General features: G+C 38.1%; 2 protein-coding genes across 2 annotated transcripts; both read right to left on the bottom strand.

The window, feature by feature from the left end:
• Positions 1–3,912: 3,912 nt before the first annotated feature.
• Positions 3,913–11,854, bottom strand: stmn3 (stathmin-like 3). Its single transcript, XM_017705222.2, has 5 exons — positions 11,647–11,854; positions 8,333–8,428; positions 6,513–6,691; positions 6,141–6,332; positions 3,913–4,357 (listed from the first exon to the last, which is right to left on the bottom strand). Exons 1-5 carry the CDS (start codon positions 11,663–11,665, stop codon positions 4,298–4,300), a joined length of 546 nt encoding a protein of 181 aa, XP_017560711.1. The 5' UTR covers positions 11,666–11,854; the 3' UTR covers positions 3,913–4,297.
• Positions 11,855–15,885: 4,031 nt separating this feature from the next.
• On the bottom strand, positions 15,886–20,449 carry arfrp1 (ADP-ribosylation factor related protein 1). The gene is made up of 7 exons (XM_017705221.2): positions 20,005–20,449; positions 19,726–19,813; positions 18,847–18,929; positions 18,462–18,543; positions 18,199–18,269; positions 16,821–16,921; positions 15,886–16,463 (listed from the first exon to the last, which is right to left on the bottom strand). The coding sequence occupies exons 1-7, from the start codon at positions 20,095–20,097 to the stop codon at positions 16,376–16,378; spliced, it is 606 nt and encodes a 201-aa protein (XP_017560710.1). The 5' UTR covers positions 20,098–20,449; the 3' UTR covers positions 15,886–16,375.
• Positions 20,450–20,658: the final 209 nt, after the last annotated feature.

Genomic DNA, 20,658 nt, shown 5'->3' with positions numbered 1-20,658 from the left:
ACTACTTTAACCCTTTAAAATTCCAGGCTAACTACATATTAAGGCTTATTATTCAGGAACTACAGGTACTTCAATGGAAACTAGTTGAGCTATTCTTAGGTCATAGAAATAATAAAGTAATAAAAGTGATAAAGCTTTGGGCCTGCTGATGGGCCCTGGGATTAAGGTGCAGCCACTGCTGAACAGGGGCTGGAGCATTTTATATAATCTCCATACTAAAGGTAATGTCCAACATTAAGCACCTGCTAAAGGGGTGTAAACTCCCCCAGTGTTTGGCTGTTGAGCAGTGGAACTGTGGTCTCTGGAGCTCTATCCAAAATCTTTGGGATGACTTGGAGTGACATTTGTGATCCAGAACTTATCATCCAACATCTGTACCTGACCTCAGTAAAGCTCTTGAGTCTGAATGCAGTCATATCCTCACAGCCATGTTCCAACTTCTCAGAAGAGTAGGGGCTGTTACTGCAGCAAAGGAGGATAAACTCTCTGTTAGTACCACTGATTTCAGAAGAAACATTGGGTGAGCAAACCTTTGGACATATAGCGTGTTATTCTCTTGTTGTGTTTGTAAAGGCGTGCCTGAACAAGAGCATGAAGCCAGGCCTGATTAAAGCGTCTCTGAACCACCCAGAAACGCCTGAGATGACACTGCAGCGAGACATTGCTTAGGGGTGTTTACACTCTGTCATCACAACCTTTGCCCTTGATGTTTACCTTCTGCTCCACTGTGTAAAGCTGACTTATCATCTTGTCAACCACCATGTTCAGCACATGTGATGGATTTATAAAGTATTTTGAAATATTGCCTGTGATGTACATTGCTTGAACAGTGGCTATTCAAATAAATAAAGTTTCAAATGTATGGATAGGCTCATTTTTAACAGAGATTGGAAGTACTACTACTACTACTTCTACTAATAATAATAATAATGGACCAGTAAGACCTCAATGTACGTTTTTCCATGCAATATGCATTTGTTATGATTGAAAAAACGCTAACTAGTGGTGCGGGTCGATCCCAGAAAGAATCGATTCCTCGATCCAAGGCATTCAGGAATCGAGATTCGACTCCACAGCTACATTCTGTTATCTTTATTTTTGCCCGATGTCCTTCAGTGTGCGCTCGTTTTTGGAATCGATCCTTGGAATCGGAATCGAAGTCGACTTCATCGCCCTGGCGTCAGCAGCTAAACGCGCTGTCAGCTAGCAGTCAGCTGATCGGTGTCTTGGCAACGGCGTGACGTCAAACAGCTGCCTTGTTTTAATGCACCGGCTGATGGCAACAGCACGGAGAGCAGAGCGTCAGGCGGCTGCGTTCAGTGTCAGACACTTTGGCAGGCCACATGCATTATTTGTTGCTCAATCGTACAAAGTTCATAGTTCTGTGTATTTAAAAGGCTACCTGTCATTTGCAACTGGGTGCAGGGGCGGGACCTGATAAACAGGAAGTTCGTGACATCAGATTAGCTACCCGAGAATAAACTGAGATGAAATGAAAGCTAAGCAGAGCTCTTAAGTTTCGTTTCCCCACCAACATGTGATCTGCAGACGCTGACCTTCTGAACTCAGTTCCACCTCTTATTAGACAGTCAAAATCAGTGTACACTTCAAAACATCTGGAAACATATCTCTTTTCAATGTGATGTGTTTTTAAATGAATACTCATAGTTTGAGTTTAATATTATAGTAGAGCCTTGTCTTCTGTCTGTAAAGCACTTTGAGCTGCCACTAATATGAAAAGCGCTCCATATGTAAATGAATTAAAGATCTCACAGGTGCATTATTTTTTTAATCAGAGGAGTGCTTAACTCTCACCCACCCTGTCTCAGCCACAGCCACACCTGCACACACATGGTTTATGGTCTCTGGTCTTTTGTGGTCCTCTGTCTAAAATATGTGAGCTACGCTGGACAAAAATGAGTAGCACTTTGTATGTTAAACTTTATGTAGTGATGGCGCTGTAGAAATAGCTGACCCGCTGCTGTTTTTGCTTATAGCCAATCTTTTGCTTTGGTTATGTTCACTCAATTTTCACTAAAGCTGCCAGAGGATACACAAATTCTAAGTGGCTGACTGGCATAATAACAGTGGATCTTTTGCCCCTTTTGCCATTAGATGTACTACAGCTAATATAATATCAGTTCTTCTTTAAATAAATTATTGGCCAGCTAGTGTCACACTCATTAGTGGCTCAAGCAGCTTGGATGGCAACCATTATCCATAACATTTTATTTAAGCAATTCAGCTATTTAAAGAAAAACAACATTGATAATATTTCTTAGCAGTTGTGAAGCACATTTGTCAGTGTTATGGTGTTTTCATTATGAGTTTTTCAGGCAGAGGGCAGTCTCAGTCGAATTTTCCATAAACCTGTTTTGGCACCTTTATGTTTTCATCTTTGTTACATCCTTATTTATAAGCCATGCCCTCATGATGGTATGTTAAGTATCTCTTTTCTGTGTTCCCTGATTTCCATTAGGTGCGACATGAAATCTCTTAAAAATGTTGCAGACGAAATCCTCTGAATTTTCAAAATTTCTACATAATTAAATCATAAAGATCTAAACAAAGTCATTTAGAGGTGACATGATGGGTCAATACAGGGTCAGAATTGTTCACAGTGGTGGTGATAGGAGCCAGACATCTGAAGCAGTTTATGTCCCTCACAGAAAGCTGTTAGACAAAATGGTTGATATCTGAAACATACTTATATGACTTTATGATCATTTCAAGGTAAGATTTAGGCCTAAACCATATATTTTCATGGTGATGATGTACGTATACAGTGTTTTAGGACCTGTTTATATTCACAAATCATTTTGGATAGTAAATAACATGTCTATATCTGTGTTGTAGGCATAACTTCCCCAGGTTCCTGTCAGAATTGGTTTCTGTACATTGCAAGGTTTCACATCAAAAAACACTGAATGACTGTTTACATCAGTATGTTTGAATTATGGAGAATTTTTATAAAGTTGGTGGAGCTCCCCTTTAGCTATAATTATTTTCAGTAGTAGTGTGTGTTTGAAAGGTGAGTGTACATATTGATGTCTGTGGCTTTGGGGCAGGTCTTTATTAGTAAATTTGAATAGGTTCATTCTTCAGAATGAATATGCTAACACTGCATTGCGCTGTCATGCAAAAAAACTTGTATTTCTATTTTTGTAAATTTGACTTTTTGCATAATTTGAAAACTCCTGTTATCTTCTGCATTATGAGCAAATTTCACAATGATCAGACCAACATAAACTGCCAAAAACATACTTATTGTTACAGTAAATTCAATTAAAAATGAATAATATTTATTATTATAAATTATTATTGTTGTTGTTGTTATTTATTTTATTTATTTATTTGTTTTTATTTTCCCCTTTTCTTCCCTCCTTCTTCTATGTTTTTGTCCTGCTGTGTGGGTATGTTTGTGTGTGTTTGTGCGTGTTGTGTGAGTAAGTGAATTGGGTTATGTTTAAAACAAAAAGAAAACTGAGGTTGTTTTTATTCAGTGACATTTGAATTGTGTCTTATGACATTAATGCTGGTATGTAATTTTTATGTGAGACTCCTCAATAAAAAAAATAATAATAAAAATAAAAGAATAATATTTTCCTTCTCCTGTAGTTTTGGAGATACCATATTTTGTTCAGAGTAACGATATGTTCAATTATGCAATGTTAACAATGTGGAAACTCCCATGAACCCAAGAACCCTCTAGACACTGATAACAACACGCTCTGCTAAATTCAGAAAATGGAACAGTTATCTTAATTTATAATATCAGTCTGAATTAATACAGTGGGTTATATTGATACTAATAAGATGCTAATATTGTCCATTCATTTCATGTTCATTTCTTTTAATATTTACACATTTCATATGTGGTTCTTTCACATCCAAGCAAGAAATTACAAAGGCTTGTTTATATGAAGCTGCTTTGCTTCAAGTTTATTGTTTTGTATGGTCTTCAGCATTCGGTAATGGCCATATTGCTTGGCACACTGAAAACTGGGTTTTTCATGACTTTTCATTCACTACCAATAAGAGCTTCAGTATTCCTGAAAGTGCAGTGTAAATGTGAATGTGAATACCAAGTTGAATATTTGTGAAGTTTAGATACGTAGAAGTACATTATTAGATGTTTTATCTTGCTTTCTGTGGGAAATGAGACTGATATGGTGAGTGAAAATCTGATGGCCTCTTAAGACAGAGTGGCTTTAAAAAGTGACATTTTTTTTCAAACCCAAACTTTAATTGGTTGGGATGTATAAGGAGACAGACTTTGGGAAGCTGGTATATGTCCTTAGCCAGAGAGGTCAGACTGCAGCTCCTTATTCCTGCGTACCTCTGCAGCATGCAGCTCCTGCAGAGAAAGCATTTTAGAGATCACTGATGTTCAACACATCCATATCCAACTACTACATTTAATGTAAAAAGGAAAACTACCACAAAACTAGTACTAGTTGGTCTCAAGTGCTGTAAGTTTACATAGATATATGTTGGATGAACATCTAATAATACCCTGTCTAAGATACACTATATTTCCAAAAGTATTCACTCACCCATCCAAATCGATTAATTCAGATGTTCTAATCACTTCCATGGCCACAGGTGTTTAAAACCAAGCACCTGGGCCTGTGGACTGCTTCTACAAACATCTGTGAAAGATTGGCTTGCTTTCAGGAGTTCAATGAATTCCAGCGTGGTACCATGATAGCATGCCATGTGTGCAACAAGTCCAGTAGTGAAATTTCATCACTACTAAATATTCCACAGTCAACTGTCAGTGGTATTACAACAAAGTGGAAGCGATTGGGAACGACAGCAACTCAGCCCCAAAGTGGTCAGCCATGTAAAATGAGTGGGGTCAGTGGATGCTGAGGCGCATTGTGCACAGAGGTCACCAACTTTCTGCAGAGTCAATCGCTGCAGACCTCCAAACTTCGTGTGGCCTTCAGATTAGCACAAGAACAGCGTAGAGAGCTTCATGGAATGGGTTTCCATGGCCGAGCCACCGGACTCTAGAGTTCTCTGGAGTGACTAATCACGCTTCTCTGTCTGGCAATCCGATGGACGAGTCTGGGTTTGGTGGTTGCCAGGAGAACAGTAATTTTCTGACTCTATTGTGCCAAGTGTAAAGTTTGGTGGAGGGGGGATTATGGTGTGTGTTTTTTTTTTTTCGGAGTTTTTTTGAGCTCCACCCCTTAGTTCCAGTGAAAGAAAATCTTAATGCTTTAGCACACCATGAGATTTTGGACAATTTCATGCTCCCAACTTTGTGGGAACAGTTTGGGGATGGCCCCTTCATGTTCCAGCTTGACTGCACACCAGTGGACATGGATGAGCAAGTTTGGTGTGGAAGAACTTGACTGGCCTGCATAGAGTCCTGATCTCAACCCAATAGAACCCCTTCAGGATGAATTAGAGCGAAGATTGCAAGCGACTTCTTCTCGTCCAATATCAGTGTCTGACCTCAAAAATGCACTTCTGGACAAATGGTCAAAAATTCCCTTAAACACGCTAAACCTTGTGGAAAGCCTTCACACAAGAGTTGAAGCTGTTATAGCTGCAAAGGGTGACATCACATTAAATCCTGTGGATTAAGAATGGGATGTCACTCAAGTTCATTTGCGTGTGAAGGCAGATGAGTGAATAATTTTGGTAATATGGTGTATATAAAATGTATCTGATTATGTGTAATTGTCATTATTTTATTCACAATCAAATGTGGATTCTCAAAAAATCACCACAAAAGACTAAATTAATTAAAATAAAATTAAATCACAAAAGACTAATTAAATGTGACAAATCCAATGATAAAAACTCACTTGTTAGCCACAAAGTCTGATCAATTAAAAACATTTCTTAGATTTGGGAACCAAAGGAAATATGTATTCGGACATGGACATTAATGGGGTTAATCCATTGATTCATACCACACATGTTTCAAGCATTATTCATGATGCCCTTCCCTCCCAGTGGAGCTAACAGTGCTGTTGAACCTGAATGCTTCAAGTGGGTGGTTCCACTACACTGCTTACTGAAGTGCTTATAATGAGTGTCGAAGATAAAAAAGTATCTAAATGAAAAAGATGTAAACCTAAAGATGTAAAGCATCTAAAATCTTGAAAATTAAACTTGCTTACTTTTTCTCTCATACGCTGCTTTAGAGCGCTAAGACGGGCCGTGCGGTTCTCACTGCTCACTTCCATTTTGTGGTTGAGCTTCTCCTCTGCCATCTTGCTGTAGTTGTTGTTCACCTCCTGGGCTTTGTTCAGGACCTCCTTCTCATGCTCACGCTTCTCAGCCAACTGCTTCAGGATCTGCTTCTCTTGACTCTGTGGCCAGACAGAGAGAGAGAGAGAGATGTTCTCATGTACTCAAACAATATGCTCTCACAGAGATTTTGTAGAAATTGTGACAAAACACTTTTGAGAGAAGCTGTGACCACTAAACCTACTCAGATAACTTCCAAAACTCTATGTTCCTTATTTCAAAGTCAAACTGTTTTTCCTCACCCTTCTTCTTTCCTCCGCAGCCTCCAGTTTCTTCTGCAGCTCTCCCAGTGAGGGCTCCTTCTTGTGAGCTGCCAGAGACAGGCTCTGGGGCCGGTCTGGTGACAGATCGGTGGGGCTCTTCAGAATGACCTCAAAGGCCTGGCCAGAGATTCGCTTATTTAGGGACTTCACCTCCATATCTGTGAAGGAAGACCATCAAATAACAACAAAAGGTTAATAAACTTTAGAATACCAGAAGTCTGTATGACATAATCAATCTGATGTAAACCATAACTGATACCGACAAGTAAAAAAACTGTTAAAATCACTATGCTTGATTAAAGGAGCATTTCCCCCCACAGCAAGAACAAAACCCTGACCGCTAGCATAGCCACTGATGTAGAGGCTAATATAAGGATGTGATATTTTGCTTTCAAGTAAGATTAGCTACGTGGATCCTTCAAGAATTAGCCGTCTAGTAGAAAGTTTTGAACAGCCAGCCCTCAAGTATCCATGCCAAACCTTCTACAGTTCCTTTCACCTTCAAGGTACATCATCAGAAGGCTGTTTCTCTTTAATCTGGAACGGTCTGCTCTAGAGACTACCATGGCACCACTGTAAGAGGCAAGTAGGAACATTCACAACAGATGTAGTAACAGTAGTAATTTGCAAATGCTGTTTAAATACAATTCATGGTCTTAGTTTATCTCAGAAGTAAATACTGAGGTGTTCTTCTTATAGGTGATTTCTATGAAGTCATTAAGGCCACAGTGGAAAGTGTGGAAGTATATGTATATTTACAGGTGTCTATTTGGAGGAACTGAATTGGTTTTTGGCAAAATTACCTTCTAACCCCCTAGGTTGTGAACTATTTTACCATTTATTGTAATACATGTTCACTTTGGCGTGTAATAACAAAAAATGATGAAAACATAATCATTAAGTTACAAACCAGATTGTAAGATTATTTGCACAATAATTCAGTCTAATGAATGTATTTTTGTTAATTATGTTTAGCCATAAAGTAATTATTAGGGAAGCACTGATGCGGAAATTGTGGGCCGATGCTGCCATTTTTCATGTACACATCTGCTGATGCTGATACAGATGCTGATACATAGTTTGTAAAATGAGGAAATTGTGACTAATCCACCTGTATTAGTATTATAGAGTAATATAACATATATTTCTGCAAAAATAATGAAATACAGACATTGTAGTGTAGTCTCTCCCACACACACACACACACACATTTTCTAAGCCGCTTCTCCTTCAGGGTCATGGGGGGGTGCTGGAGCCTATCCCAGCGGTCATCGGGTGGAAGGCTGGATACACCCTGGACAGGTCGCCAGTCCATCGCAGGGCAGGCAGACAGACACACACAATCACTCACACACCCACACCTAGGGGCAATGTAGCATGTCCAATTCGCATGACTGCAGGTCTTTGGACTGTGGGAGGAAACCCGGTGGAAACCCATGCAGACATGGGAAGAACATGCAAATTCCACACAGAGATAGTCTCTCCCAACATCCCTCTATCGTATCACCAAATGACAAAAATTATTTGTCAATACTGATATGATTCTGATAACATTGTGAATTCCTAATTATATTAAATTGTCTGTAGATGCAGCCTTGTAAATGTATGGCTATTTTCAGTTTCATAATGTGCAATTCTTTATGTATTCGAGTATTTTTCTACATCTCTACTAGCACAGTGATTCTTTAGTGAAACATGGCCCAGTTTATTCCACTAAGTAAGCAAGAGCGCTCTATGAGGCCCATATGCTGTAGGCAAAAAGCTGTACCACTGCTGTAACATCACATAGTTTCACATACCCTCAAACAGGCCAAGGGTTTGAGGATGAGGCTTGGAGTGCAGACAGGAGCAGATAAGAGACAGTACTGACATCTCCATCAGCTTCTCAGAGTAGGCTGGAAAAAAGAGAGGTAAGGCAGGAGTCAAGCATAGAGGTTAAACATTTGAAGAACCGGAAAAACACTCTTAAAAACCAAGGAGGTGCCAAAAGGTTTCTCTAGAGTGATGCCATAGAAGACTTACCTTTGACTCCCTAAGGAGCTTTTCAGCAGATGGATCTTTAAAGGTATACTGCATTGATTTTCAGCCTAATTGCTATCTACTGCACCAGTAATATACAGTTATTAACCACAGAGAGTGGTTTCTCAGTGCTTAGTAAAAGAATGCAAACCCACACAACTCAAAACACACTTATAATAGAAACAATTGGAAGTATGTTTATAAATTATTGAATCTAAACTGTCATTAATGATGAGTGACTGTATTCTGCAGATGTGAATTAGGTTGAAAACCTTCCACTGAGAGGTTCCTTAGGGAAACAAAGGTGGTTGGGACTGCAGAGATACCTCAAGCACTGACATTGCCATAATAAAATATAATAATGTTATCTCAGGCTTATTTCATATGCAGTGTGCTAGAATGCTAGTTCCTGTGCAATAGAAGGGTAAAGGTATAGAAGGGTAAAAATTGGAAGTGAGTTTATAAATTATTGCATCTAAACTTATATTAATAATGAATGACTGTATTCTGCAGATGTGAATTAGGTTGAAAATCCTAAGGGAAACAAAGGTGGTCTTCTGTAGCATTGCTCTAAAGAACCTTTTATTGTTTAGAGCTTATGTAAAAAAAGGTACAATAAATAAATAAATTCCTCTCAATTTTCAACTATGAAGTGCATTTATAATAAACCCATCTTTGCCTACTTTGTATGTCTTTTTGTTGGTGAAATGACACTGTTTTGTAACTTTGAGTGATCAAAGAGTAAACTGATTTAAGCACCTCCCACTTTTCTGTGATACCTCAATGGGTGCAGAATTAGGATTCTATCTATGGGCTCGGCTCACTCTGAGACAGCTAGAGACTGGACAGTAAAAGTGGGAACTGGACACTGATGTTATCTATTATTCAGTTACATTTAGCTCTTGCTTGTCCACTCCAGCCACTGCATCACCAGGAACCAGGAAATGTTGTGCATGACCACACATTTGTTTATGCCCACTTTTGCTCACTGAAATGCTAAATTACAACCATGTAATCCAATAACAATACTGCTGTGTAAGTTTCAGTGATGATATAATGTTGCATTTCCGATCACCAGGCTGTGGTGGACTCACTCCATCTTTTAGTGTCACAGTCGAAGCAGCTAGTCAGAACTAACTCTGAATCCTCACATGACCTGACTCATACATTATTGATCTGGTCCTCACAAGCTGCGAGCGCGGACACATGTGTATCTGTTCTAGGGGGCAATTCATGACATAATGAGTCTACGGCTTCTTTCAACCAGGTACCACAAAGATTATGTTATGTTTATTTGTTTTGTTGTAATACGTCCATAAAGGAAAATATCAGATCAGTATTCATGAAACATTTTGTTTTTATATTGCAAAAAATGGCCAAAGTTTATTACTCTTACTGTAATGAAAGGCCTCTATTACTCCCAGGAGGAATGCAATACAAGGGCAAACTGAGAAAAGTCTGTTATTTATCACCCTCAGCTTAGTGGAAAGGTGACTTTGCAGGGTGGTTGAGACTGCAAAGATACCTGAAACGCTGACATTGCCATAATAAAACATAATAATGTTACCTCAGGCTTATTTCATATGCAGTGTATTAGAATGCTACTTCCTGCACAATAGAAAGGTAAAGGTGAAGAATAACTAATCAAAATGTATAGCATTTACAAACAGACCCTTCACGTTCTACATTATATGATGTAAAATGTAGGTGTTAACTTTTTGTAGAAATTTTTTAAATGAATGAAATACAATGATAAATAAAATACAACTGCAAAAAAATTGTATCTTGACAAGTGGAAGCATCTTAAATCTAGCCTTGTATAAAACAAAGTTGTAAGAATATTATAAGATTATTTAACTTGCTTTTAAATACTTGTTTTAAGTAGTTCTAGAGAAGCTGTTTTGTTATATTGGTAGATCTGTTTTTCTTGTTTCAAAACACAATGCAGATTAATTTGCTCAAAGTAAAATTAGTTGCCAGTAGTAACGAGACATTAATCTAATTTTACTTTGAGCAAATGTATCATTTTTTATATTTCACTATTTGAAACAAGTAAAAATGTCTAGAAATGCATTGAATCTTGTAATATTCTTCCAACAATATCATAATGAGGAACATTAGATATATTGACTAGATTTAAGATGACTTCACTCACCAAGATATCATTGTTTGCAGTCTCAAATGTCTTACAAGGAGCTCAAAATGGTTATTCTATAACATTGCTTCAAATAACTCTTTTTGCCACTTTTACTTTTAAGAATGGAGGCCTCATTCACATCTGATTTTAGATTGCATTCATTCAGGCCTGTCTGCAGACTGTCTGTAGGCAGTGGTCTCCATCACAGCTATAGAAATTGCTATAAAATTGCTGTATGAGTCCAGTACAAAGATTTATCATACACCTCATAACTGGAGACGTAATGAGATTCTGTTTTTATGAGGTGCAGCTGCTGAATAAATTCTGAGATGATTCTCCCTAAAGGCAGGCTGAGTGGGTGGCATTCCTAGCAAGGCTGCATTTTTCAAAGACATTTTGTGTTGGTATTATCACAGAAAATTACTCTCTTTGTCAGGACTGAAATCCAGGGTACACACCCAAGCTCACATGTACCCCTCTGAATGAGCACGAGAGGAGGCAGATGGTCCTGTCCCAGAAAACTGCAACGCAAACAAGCAGCATGCCGCACTGCTACCCTTTTTTTATGGCATAAAATCTGCAGTGGTGAGTGGGCATCAGCACTGTCACGCAATGGGTTGCTAGCACCCCACAAGATCACAGTATATACCAAACATGATAAGTAGCTCTATAATGTGCAGAAAGTAGACCTATTCACCTGTTAAAGTGGTCATTCTTTTAGCTTTAAGGACATCACAGCCAAAACCTATTAAAGCAGTTCATTGACACAGCATCCAGCTAAATCGAAAACAAAAGAGCATGCTATCTGTCCAAATACATATAACTATTATAATCTAGACTGATTAGTCATAGAACATTTGCTAGTGATGCAGCATCCTTTCCAGAAGCATCTGCCAAGCCCTCTAGCAGTGTAGCTGTTGAATCCCTGCCCAGGAGAAAGGCTATTTTGGGCCTTACCTGATACAGTGCTAGCCATGATGCAGGTGGATGTGGTCAGATGAAGGACAGAAGAATGAAGAGGATGAAAGAGAGAGAATGTGAAAGAAGAAAAGGCTGGAAAAGGCAAGAGAAAAGGTGTCTCGGAGCTCAGTGCCGAGCTGTTGTTCTTTACTGGCTGGAGGAGGATGGTGGAGAGAGGTATGCAGTGAGAGTCAGAGAGAGGGAGGGGAGATAGAGGGGTAGAGAAAAAGAGGGAGGAGGAGAGAGAGGGGGTGGGGGGGGGTGGATGAGGTAGAATGCATAGGGGACTGAGAGAAGCAATTAGTGTGACTATAGAATTGAATTTTGTTGAATTTGTATGTGAAGACAAAGAGTAATATGACTGAAATAAGACAGTGCAGTACTGTTGTCTAGGAAACAAAGCAGATTTGCTGCTTATGAAAGCAAACACTCTTACAGTAGAGATACTAGGTGAGCCTCTAGGAGTGTGTCGTAATGAAAGATATTTCCCAGAAGAGAGGTGCAACGGGTCGGCACTGCTCAATCTGTCACTTGCCTCATACATCCTTTTTCCATATTAAGCAACAACCTATTTGTCACCTACACAACTGCTCAATAACATTAGTGTCTTTTCCTATTTTCAGTTCTACATTTAGTCAGATTAAGTCTTCACTATCCAAACCAAACATAAATACATGAAATACTGGGATTATCATGACTGCTACAGTTAATGCCATATCAGGCCTGTAAAATTCCTGGATGTTCAATCCTTGTGTGGTGTTGATGTTTTTGTTACTCACCAAATTATAGTTTTTTTTTTATTAATACAGCCCAAACAATTTATGTAAAAATACCATGTGTTTAAAATATCACAAGTGGCAGGGTTCTCCTTTAGCAGCTTAGCCAGTCAGCAGCCTGTCCATATTGTCCAGCCTCACACACACACACATAGACACACACACTAACAGCAGACCATGAAGTAGGAGACCAGAGTAAAGAACACAGCACCTCCACACTTTTATTCCCTGCAGGTTCACCCCAACGCCACATGTGTAGTATAAATGTGTAGGGGTGAACAATGTGGAGTCACTGAAAATGTGTTATTCTATGTTCTTCAGAGAACCTGAGCGAAGGCCAAGGAATATGTTTGAAATAATAATAACTCACATTATTTTTTTGGTAAACATTGAAAATGGATCCTACAGACTTGAACACCACACAAGGGTTAATCTGTGCCTTGATATTTTTTTGTAAGCTCTGTGGATAGCTATATGCTCAGATAGCAGAACCTAATCTCCTCAGTTTTTGCGCCAAAGTGCAAAATGATAATCGGAACTAATCAAACTTATCTTTTGTATGCAAATAGCTTGATTTGGATAGAAAGAAGCAGTTAACTTTAGACAAAATGCTAACATTTGAAAATGCTTAGATTCTGGAAACTTGGACAGACATCCAGAATCCAGGATGATCCAGAAAAATACTGCACAGGTGGCAGCCCTAGCTAGCTACAGTGCAATAATATGGTCTCTCATATGAGCAATACAATGTACATGAGTGGCATACAGTGTCAGAAATAATGGACGGTTTTTATCTTTACGAGGGAATGTGTTTTCAGTAGGCCCGTTCATTGATAGATTTGGTCATGTTTTGTCGCATTATGATAACTATTTTATACATTTAGCACATTAACTAATCTACCTACAAGTAGCTATGGTGGCTGCAGAAGCACTGAAATCACATTTCACCAAAACTACATAAAACAAATTACACCAAACAGTCAACCTGAAATCGAAATGGACTCTTTTCATCTTGGTCATATTAAGCATGAATCATCACAATCGTCTAAATCTTCTCAGACCTGCACAGATCTAAGATGTGTTTCAGGCCCAACTTCCAGCTTCTAAAGCACAGTTATGTAATCTGAGTCTTCATGCACAATTTATGTCCTTTCATGAGTTGCGTGCAAGGGGCTTGAGTTGTCATGCTGCTCTGCATAACGGAGCTGTGCGCTAAAAGCTAACTCAGGTCAACCTCCTTTGCCATTTCGTCTTCAGTAGCTGTTTAAATGGAGTTATGTAGAGTAACGTAGAGTTTATGTGATGTTCACATTATGTAAAAAATGTACTTTCAGGTATGAATTGATCTAAGGATTTGGCAGGGTTGTGGGTAAAGAGCCTTTTCAGGTGATAGTGTCAGACATACAAGGTTTTATAAGGGCTTTACAAGGTTCTATTAAAGCTTGAAGTGATTTCCAATGCCAAGTACAATATATCAAAGTCTAAATCCTTAACATTAATGTTTGGGAATTGCCAAGAGACGTACCCTGCACAGCATAATAAATGACTTACTCTTGAATTATCATATCATAAAATCATAAGTAGGGTTGTGCCTCATGAATGTTTGTCATAAATTCATAAATCATAAATTCTGTGGTGTGGCTCCTGATCAGGACAGTTGAACTGAATTCCCTCTACAATCTGTCTGTAATTATGGAATTCTGTATCTGTTATATGGATCTGTCCTAATCATGGACCCCTAGAAGGATAGGGTCCCAATCAGTAAAGGTTACTGCGTCTACAAGAGTTGCTGCCTCTTACTGAGTCACTGACAGACTGATGATCTTTGATTAAATGCATAAGCAGCAGTTGGTGCTATACAGCATTAAATGTCACCCTCATACCTTCTCAAAGCTACCAATATATGGCCAACAAATAGTGGAAGAAAGCAAAAGGCCTTCACTGAAACACATCATGGGTCTTCGAGAAAGCTAAAAAGAGGGGAAATAACACAGCAGTGAATGTATATTTGAGCTTGTGTCAGACTTCAGTTGGAATTTTTCTATCTTGTTGTATGAGAAGCTTTATTTAGTTACATATTTTACTGAAGATCCAGACACCAAACATTAGTACATACTCAATAAAGTGCACCGGAATCTAAATGGTAAACTGGAATGGTTTGATGTTTCAATCTCTTAATTTAGAACTTTGATTTTTTAGAGTTATCACTGTATAAACAATTCGCCAAATTTAACGTTAGCTAGCTTGAAAGCTATGATGCTAGCAGTTAGGGAATGAGCGGTTTTTGCTCATACACTCTTATAAGGAAACACACATTAACTCGACTGTACACAATTCTGGGTAACTGTAGAGGTTTGTGTGAGTGTGTGTGTGATGAGAAATCATCTAGACTCTCATAGCTATGTTATTATGCTAATAATAGCCTGTTATAATTTGGAAGTAAAGTTTGTTCATGACAGTAGACACACCAAAATTATGAAATAACATGGATCAAAAAATCCATGATGAGCACCGATTTATCTACTACTGCTTCTTTTTCAGCACAGGATAACAACTGAACTTTAGGCTTTACTGTACAAAATCTACAGAAACCATGCGCACATCATCCAGAATCTGGCACATGTGCAGGACACAAAAGGAGTACAGGTTAATCCTCAGAATTTAGTTTTGCTGATGGTAAATTTCCAAACACTGATGGAGACAGACAGAAGCTGGGGAGGGGTTGAAACACAGGGCCCAACAGGTTTCAGGGGGATGGTCTTTAATGGTGCCTGTCAGAGAGGAAAGCAGGGGGAGGGAAGCATGCATGAGAAGGAGCATGAAATAAATGCAGACTCATGCCCTTGGGACTAGGAAGAAACCAGCACCAGTTAAATGAAGTGGTGAACTCATGCGCATGCAGATGGCTACACACATGGACACAGATGGAAGCATGTGCAGATGCAGATGAAGAGAGACTCACATAATATATATCAAATTAGTCACACCCATTGATTCACACTAGTGGACTAGTTTCAAACAGTTAAAGGTTCTTGCTCATCATGGTGTTTATGCATTGAAATGCCTCTTTTTTATATTTTATAATTTATCACTCCCAGTCCATTGAAACAAGTAGAGAAAATGCTGATTCTTAACTTTTCAACTCAATATCACATTTTATTTGAATTTGATGCAAAGTGAAAGCTGTGTGTAAACCTAAAAAGTTCTGTATAGCACCAGAAAGTGTTCCACTACTTACATAGAACCTTTTATTGTCATAAAGCCTTCATTTCTAAGCGTGTACAGAATGTAAAATGAATGTAAACACCATGTAAGAGCAACATTAATTACTTGTTATTACATAGAAAAAAGTATCTAATGCCTAGTGATATTACAATAATAACTCTTCTAAGCGTTAAGCTGAACAGTAAATGAATGTTTGACTTGTGTTTGTTTGTAAACAGAGCTCACAGAGGTGTCGTAGGTTTCCCACTTCATTGTTTATTACAGAATGTCAATAAGTCATTAAAAATCTGATAAATCTGAGGGTTGAAAAATAAAGAAATAACACTTAAAATTGCGCTGTTGGGCATGACATTAATCATCAAGCATTCAGGATTTGAGAGGGGTAGAAAAAAAAAATTATTTAGTGTTAAGGAGCAGAAAAAAAATGTATATGCGTTCACTCCCACTAAAAAGATCCTATTAAATACACAAAGATCAAACCTCAGAGGTCTGCTGATGAAGTTTGCATCAACATGAGCTTCTACACCACAGCATACTTTTCACTAAGTGAACTGTCTCTCCTTTAATGTGTAGTCACAATCTACATGACAGTCCAGTTTAAATGGCTGGTGCAAATGCAAGCACTGCAACAAGATTCACCCGAACAATGTCCGGACAGATTTTACCAAATCTCTCACACATTCACATCACACATACACACATCTAAAGCCTCTGAACTGGGGGGTCTATGTGATGTCCTTTTGTCGAGGTGGACGATGTATGTTCCGGACCACACACTTCACCATCCACTCAATTCCTTCGTTTACCCCCTGACTGAGGAAACAGCAGAATAAAAATGGCACATAAATGTCATCCATTAGAGTTTCATTACTGCAGCACTTCAGTATAACAATATAACTACTATAACTGTCAGCCTGGCAGGTACTAAAATTGGAAACATAATTTATGAGGCGCAAAGTATGCAAGATGTTCAGAGTATTAAGAGTATTCAGATTATTCTGAAAGTACTGACAACTGTATATTTTTTCAATACACATTTTAGCCTTGTAAAGCTAACCAGTATGTGATATTTTTTCCCTTTTAAGAAAGCTGCAGCAAAAACAGAAGGCTTCTATTTCCATGCCCAGAATAAATAATACATACGTGAGAGAGCAATGCGGACAAACTTACCCTGTTAGAGCAGTGCAAGGCTGGACCAGGCAGTCCCGTTTGCCGATTTTGGGGGCACAGTCACTAAATGCTGTCTTAATGTCTGGTACAGATAGACAATTCTAGGGGAGAGATGCATACATGCAAACGTTATACTCATAATAATATAATAATTCTGACATCTGTTGGTAAAACTAGTGTGTCATTAAGGGTGGCCATGTGGCAGGGTAGCATGAACGTAATATGAGAAAGGTGTTGGCAGAACATGTTATTAGCTTAGTGGGAGGTCCTTTTTGACTCTTTAGAAAGTCCAGCTAGTAATAGGCTTAATATTATTGGTTCTGCTCATATTAATTTTCCACTAATAAGTAGCAGACAAAGACGCTCCAGGAAGTCATACAAAGGATTATTCAACATAATAATAATCCAATGACATTATGAGTTAAAGCAGATCTAGCATACTGAGCATCATGAGACAGTGATGAAAATGCCTGAGGCCCAAGAAGCTCAGCTTCTTGCTATATAATATGACAATCATATGTATCCAGTTAGAGGGTACAACAAATACAGCAGCTTTATCTATTAATAATCTCACAAAAATCAGTCATATGCAACAGTTAGTCAAACAGTTAGTCAGCAGTTAGTCAGCTCAGTCAAAATGTGTTTTGTTAACTTTGTAAGTGAATATAAGTTAACACTGCCATTTTTCTGCTAATTTTACTGTGTAATTTCTATTTATTTGCTTTTATTTCTATTTATTTGCCTATTTGATTTTAAAATACTGAATATTGGAAAACAATAGCCCACATCTTTTGTTTAACAATTTTTATTTGTTTCATTCAGGATATAAACACTGATTGTGCATTAAAATGTGCAGACGTTTGTCACCTGTAGAAGATGTGTTAACTTATTTTCACTTAGAAAATCAACAAAAACATGTAATATGCTCAGGACGGCCAAACTTTTGTAAATGATTGTATACATACATATAACTGCAGCTGCAGCACAACCAGAGGATTTTATTTCTATGGCCAGAACTGAATACCATGTGATTTACAACCATTCTTACTGGTAACAGCAGATACTCTTTGGTAATAAGAAAACTCATTTGCATGTTCAACTGTATTTAAAAATGAATACATAAAACTTGCTTGTATATATATATATATATATATATATATATATATATATATATATATATATATATATAAAAATAACCTTGAACTTTTTTAATCAAGTAATTTTCAAACTGAACTTGTTGGGATGCCTGAAAATATAGCCCCACCTAGGGACTGAAAACAAAAAGTATCTTCATATCTGAGCAGCACTGCTCTGTAAGTGATTCAAGTTCATAAAAAATACATTATCAGGGGAAAACATGTAATAAGTGAGCACATACCTCTACATCTTGCTTATTTGCAAGCACAAGAAGAGGAACACCTTCTAGAGCTTCACTACTAATCATCTTCTCTGAGGAGAAAACAGATCAGAAATCATACGATTAATGTTCAGTACAGCTATTTGACAATTCTCTATAAACTGATCAATTATATTTGATACTTTGATTATTAAAAAAATTAATCTTGCATAGTACACAACTCTAAGAACAACACAACAGACCCTGGTACTTCTACACCACACATGCACTCACTCCTCACTCACCAAACGCATTCTTTGACTCAGTCAACCGCTCTTCATCAGTGGAGTCAATAACATAGATAACTCCATGAGATTCTGCATAGTACTGAGGAAAGAAAAAGGTAAAGGTAGAAAGTGGATGAAATAAAAATGTATGTAGAAGCCGTCAAGAACTGCGGCCTCGTGGCCACAAAATCAAACGTGCCTTTCTTTTCTATTACAGCCGTCAGAAGCAACTGGAGGAGCGATTACATTCTGTACTTATGTCACAGCAAAACAACGTGGCAGACCAGTAATGAGCCAGATATGGCAATGTCTCCTTTCATTAAACTTGCATCAGCTAACAGGGCTAGACTGGTAGGAAGTCATCTGTTGCCAGCAATGTGACTGACATGAAATGTGAACTCACTTTGTCCCACAAAGACTGCAATTCTTCTTGTCCTCCAAGATCCCAAAACATCAGGCGTGCTTTACCCACATCAATGGTGCCAACTGTGCAAAGAGGCAAGCTATGTTACATATACACACTTAAACAGAAGGTTCTCCGAGGCTTCTTTAGTAAAGGCAATGGTTCTGTTAAGAACCATGAATTTGAAGGGATGTAGAGTATCTCCTATAATCAACACTGTGCTCAGCCTTGTTTCTGAGCATGTACAAGTTTGAGTTTTAATGGTTTTGAATTGTAAGAATGAATCAGCTATTCTATCAGACAGACTAGGGGTCAGCAAGCTGAAAAATAATATGTAAATTTAACACAGCCTCATGCTGATTAGTGTCATCCAATGCTCTTCGTTAGTATTACGCTTTGACACACTTCAATAACCAATCATAGAGATAATGAGAGCTTTGATTTGAATATAATCAATAAGAAGTCACATATTTGATTGAGATTGATTTATATGTCATTTATAACTGTATAAAGGCTTTGACCAAGATCCCACCACTTTGTCTCTCTGTCTCTCTCTCTCTCTTTGTTTCTTTCTCTCTCTCTCTCCTCCAAAAGCGGTTCTTCTGTTGTTACCAGCTTGACATCATAACAACAGCAGAACCCTATTTGGTGACATATAGAACTATTTAATAAATATTCTAGACATAACTACATTCAACACATTCCACATCAGTCTTAAGTAGCCCTTCACAATGCAAACAACCAAATGGTTCTACATAGAGCTTATGGTTCTAAACAGAACCACCTGAAGAACCCTTGAAGAAACATTTCTCTTAAGTAAGTAAGAAAACGATCCTTTACTCTTTGTGCATCATAAATAAAGAACATGTTTTCACTTACTGTTCAATCCGACAGTGGTTGTGATTTTGGAAAGGCTCATTCCTTTATAGTTCTTGCTGAACTTTGTTTTGGTCTGCTCCAGAAATGTCTAGAGGATAAACCAAAGCTAGTAAACAGCCCATCTCATCTTCAGTACATCCACAATTACAGTCAGAGGAGCAGAATAAAGAATGAAGAGTCGCTGCCTGTCGTTTTAACGTCATTACGATTTCTGGAAAAATAATTGACAGGTAATTAGATTAAATTATTATTAACCGGTTATTATTTTTAAAAACGTACCGTCTTTCCTGCGTTATCAAGTCCAAGAATCAAAATGCAGTACTCGTCCTTCTGAAACATGTACTTGTAAAGACCCGACAGTAAGGTGTACATCCTAACCGGTATGGATCTGGCCGAGTTTTACCGGCTCACATCACTTCGCCTTACGAAAAATAAAGTTTAGTAAAATTCGCTTTGCCGCTAGCTAACTAGCACAGGAAACTAACGAGCTAACGCTAGCCAGCTAGCTAAGCAAGACTAATTTACACCATAAAACCGCTGTCTTGTTACTAAAGACCACGACAGCAGTGTGTGCACAGGTGCGATTATAGGAAATAAACAGAGGTAACTATATTGACCAAATGATTTCCTTCGATAACAGCAAGCTAGTTATTTTGTTTCGCTCCTTCATATTTAGCTCCACACAGCTTGTAAACACGTCCTAGGAAGTTGCTGACGTTATATGAGGGTGCATTATGGGAATTGTAGTGAAAGGGTTACGTTGCGCTTCCTGAGTAATCACATGCCGCAGTGTAAAGCCGTGTGTGTACATGGCCTGTCCATGGCGTATATACTGTTTGTATGTATGTATTTGATCTAGCGATTCGTTCGCTTGTCAGTTCGTTACGTTTTTGAGTTTTTTGCTGTTCGTCTTTGATACAATGTTGTATTAAT

The sequence above is a fragment of the Pygocentrus nattereri genome, chromosome 26 (assembly GCF_015220715.1).
Source record: "Pygocentrus nattereri isolate fPygNat1 chromosome 26, fPygNat1.pri, whole genome shotgun sequence".
NCBI classification, from domain to species: domain Eukaryota; kingdom Metazoa; phylum Chordata; class Actinopteri; order Characiformes; family Serrasalmidae; genus Pygocentrus; species Pygocentrus nattereri.
The sequence above is the reverse complement of the archived record's forward strand: the minus strand, read 5'-3'. Positions and strand labels throughout refer to the sequence as shown.

What these genes read in the sequence shown, in the direction of transcription:
- stmn3 (XM_017705222.2), bottom strand. An exon ending in CTGCGGAGGAAAGAAGAAGG is followed by an intron (nt 6,333 to 6,512) that starts GTGAGGAAAAAC and finishes GTCTGGCCACAG; the next exon opens with AGTCAAGAGAAGCAGATCCT. An exon ending in AGCAGCGTATGAGAGAAAAA is followed by an intron (nt 4,358 to 6,140) that starts GTAAGCAAGTTT and finishes CTTTCTCTGCAG; the next exon opens with GAGCTGCATGCTGCAGAGGT.
- arfrp1 (XM_017705221.2), bottom strand. Translation starts at nt 20,097, where the DNA reads ATGTACACCTTACTGTCGGGTCTTTACAAGTACATGTTTCAGAAGGAC. An exon ending in TGCAGTCTTTGTGGGACAAA is followed by an intron (nt 18,544 to 18,846) that starts GTGAGTTCACAT and finishes TTCTTTCCTCAG; the next exon opens with TACTATGCAGAATCTCATGG. An exon ending in TGAGTCAAAGAATGCGTTTG is followed by an intron (nt 18,270 to 18,461) that starts GTGAGTGAGGAG and finishes TTTTCTCCTCAG; the next exon opens with AGAAGATGATTAGTAGTGAA.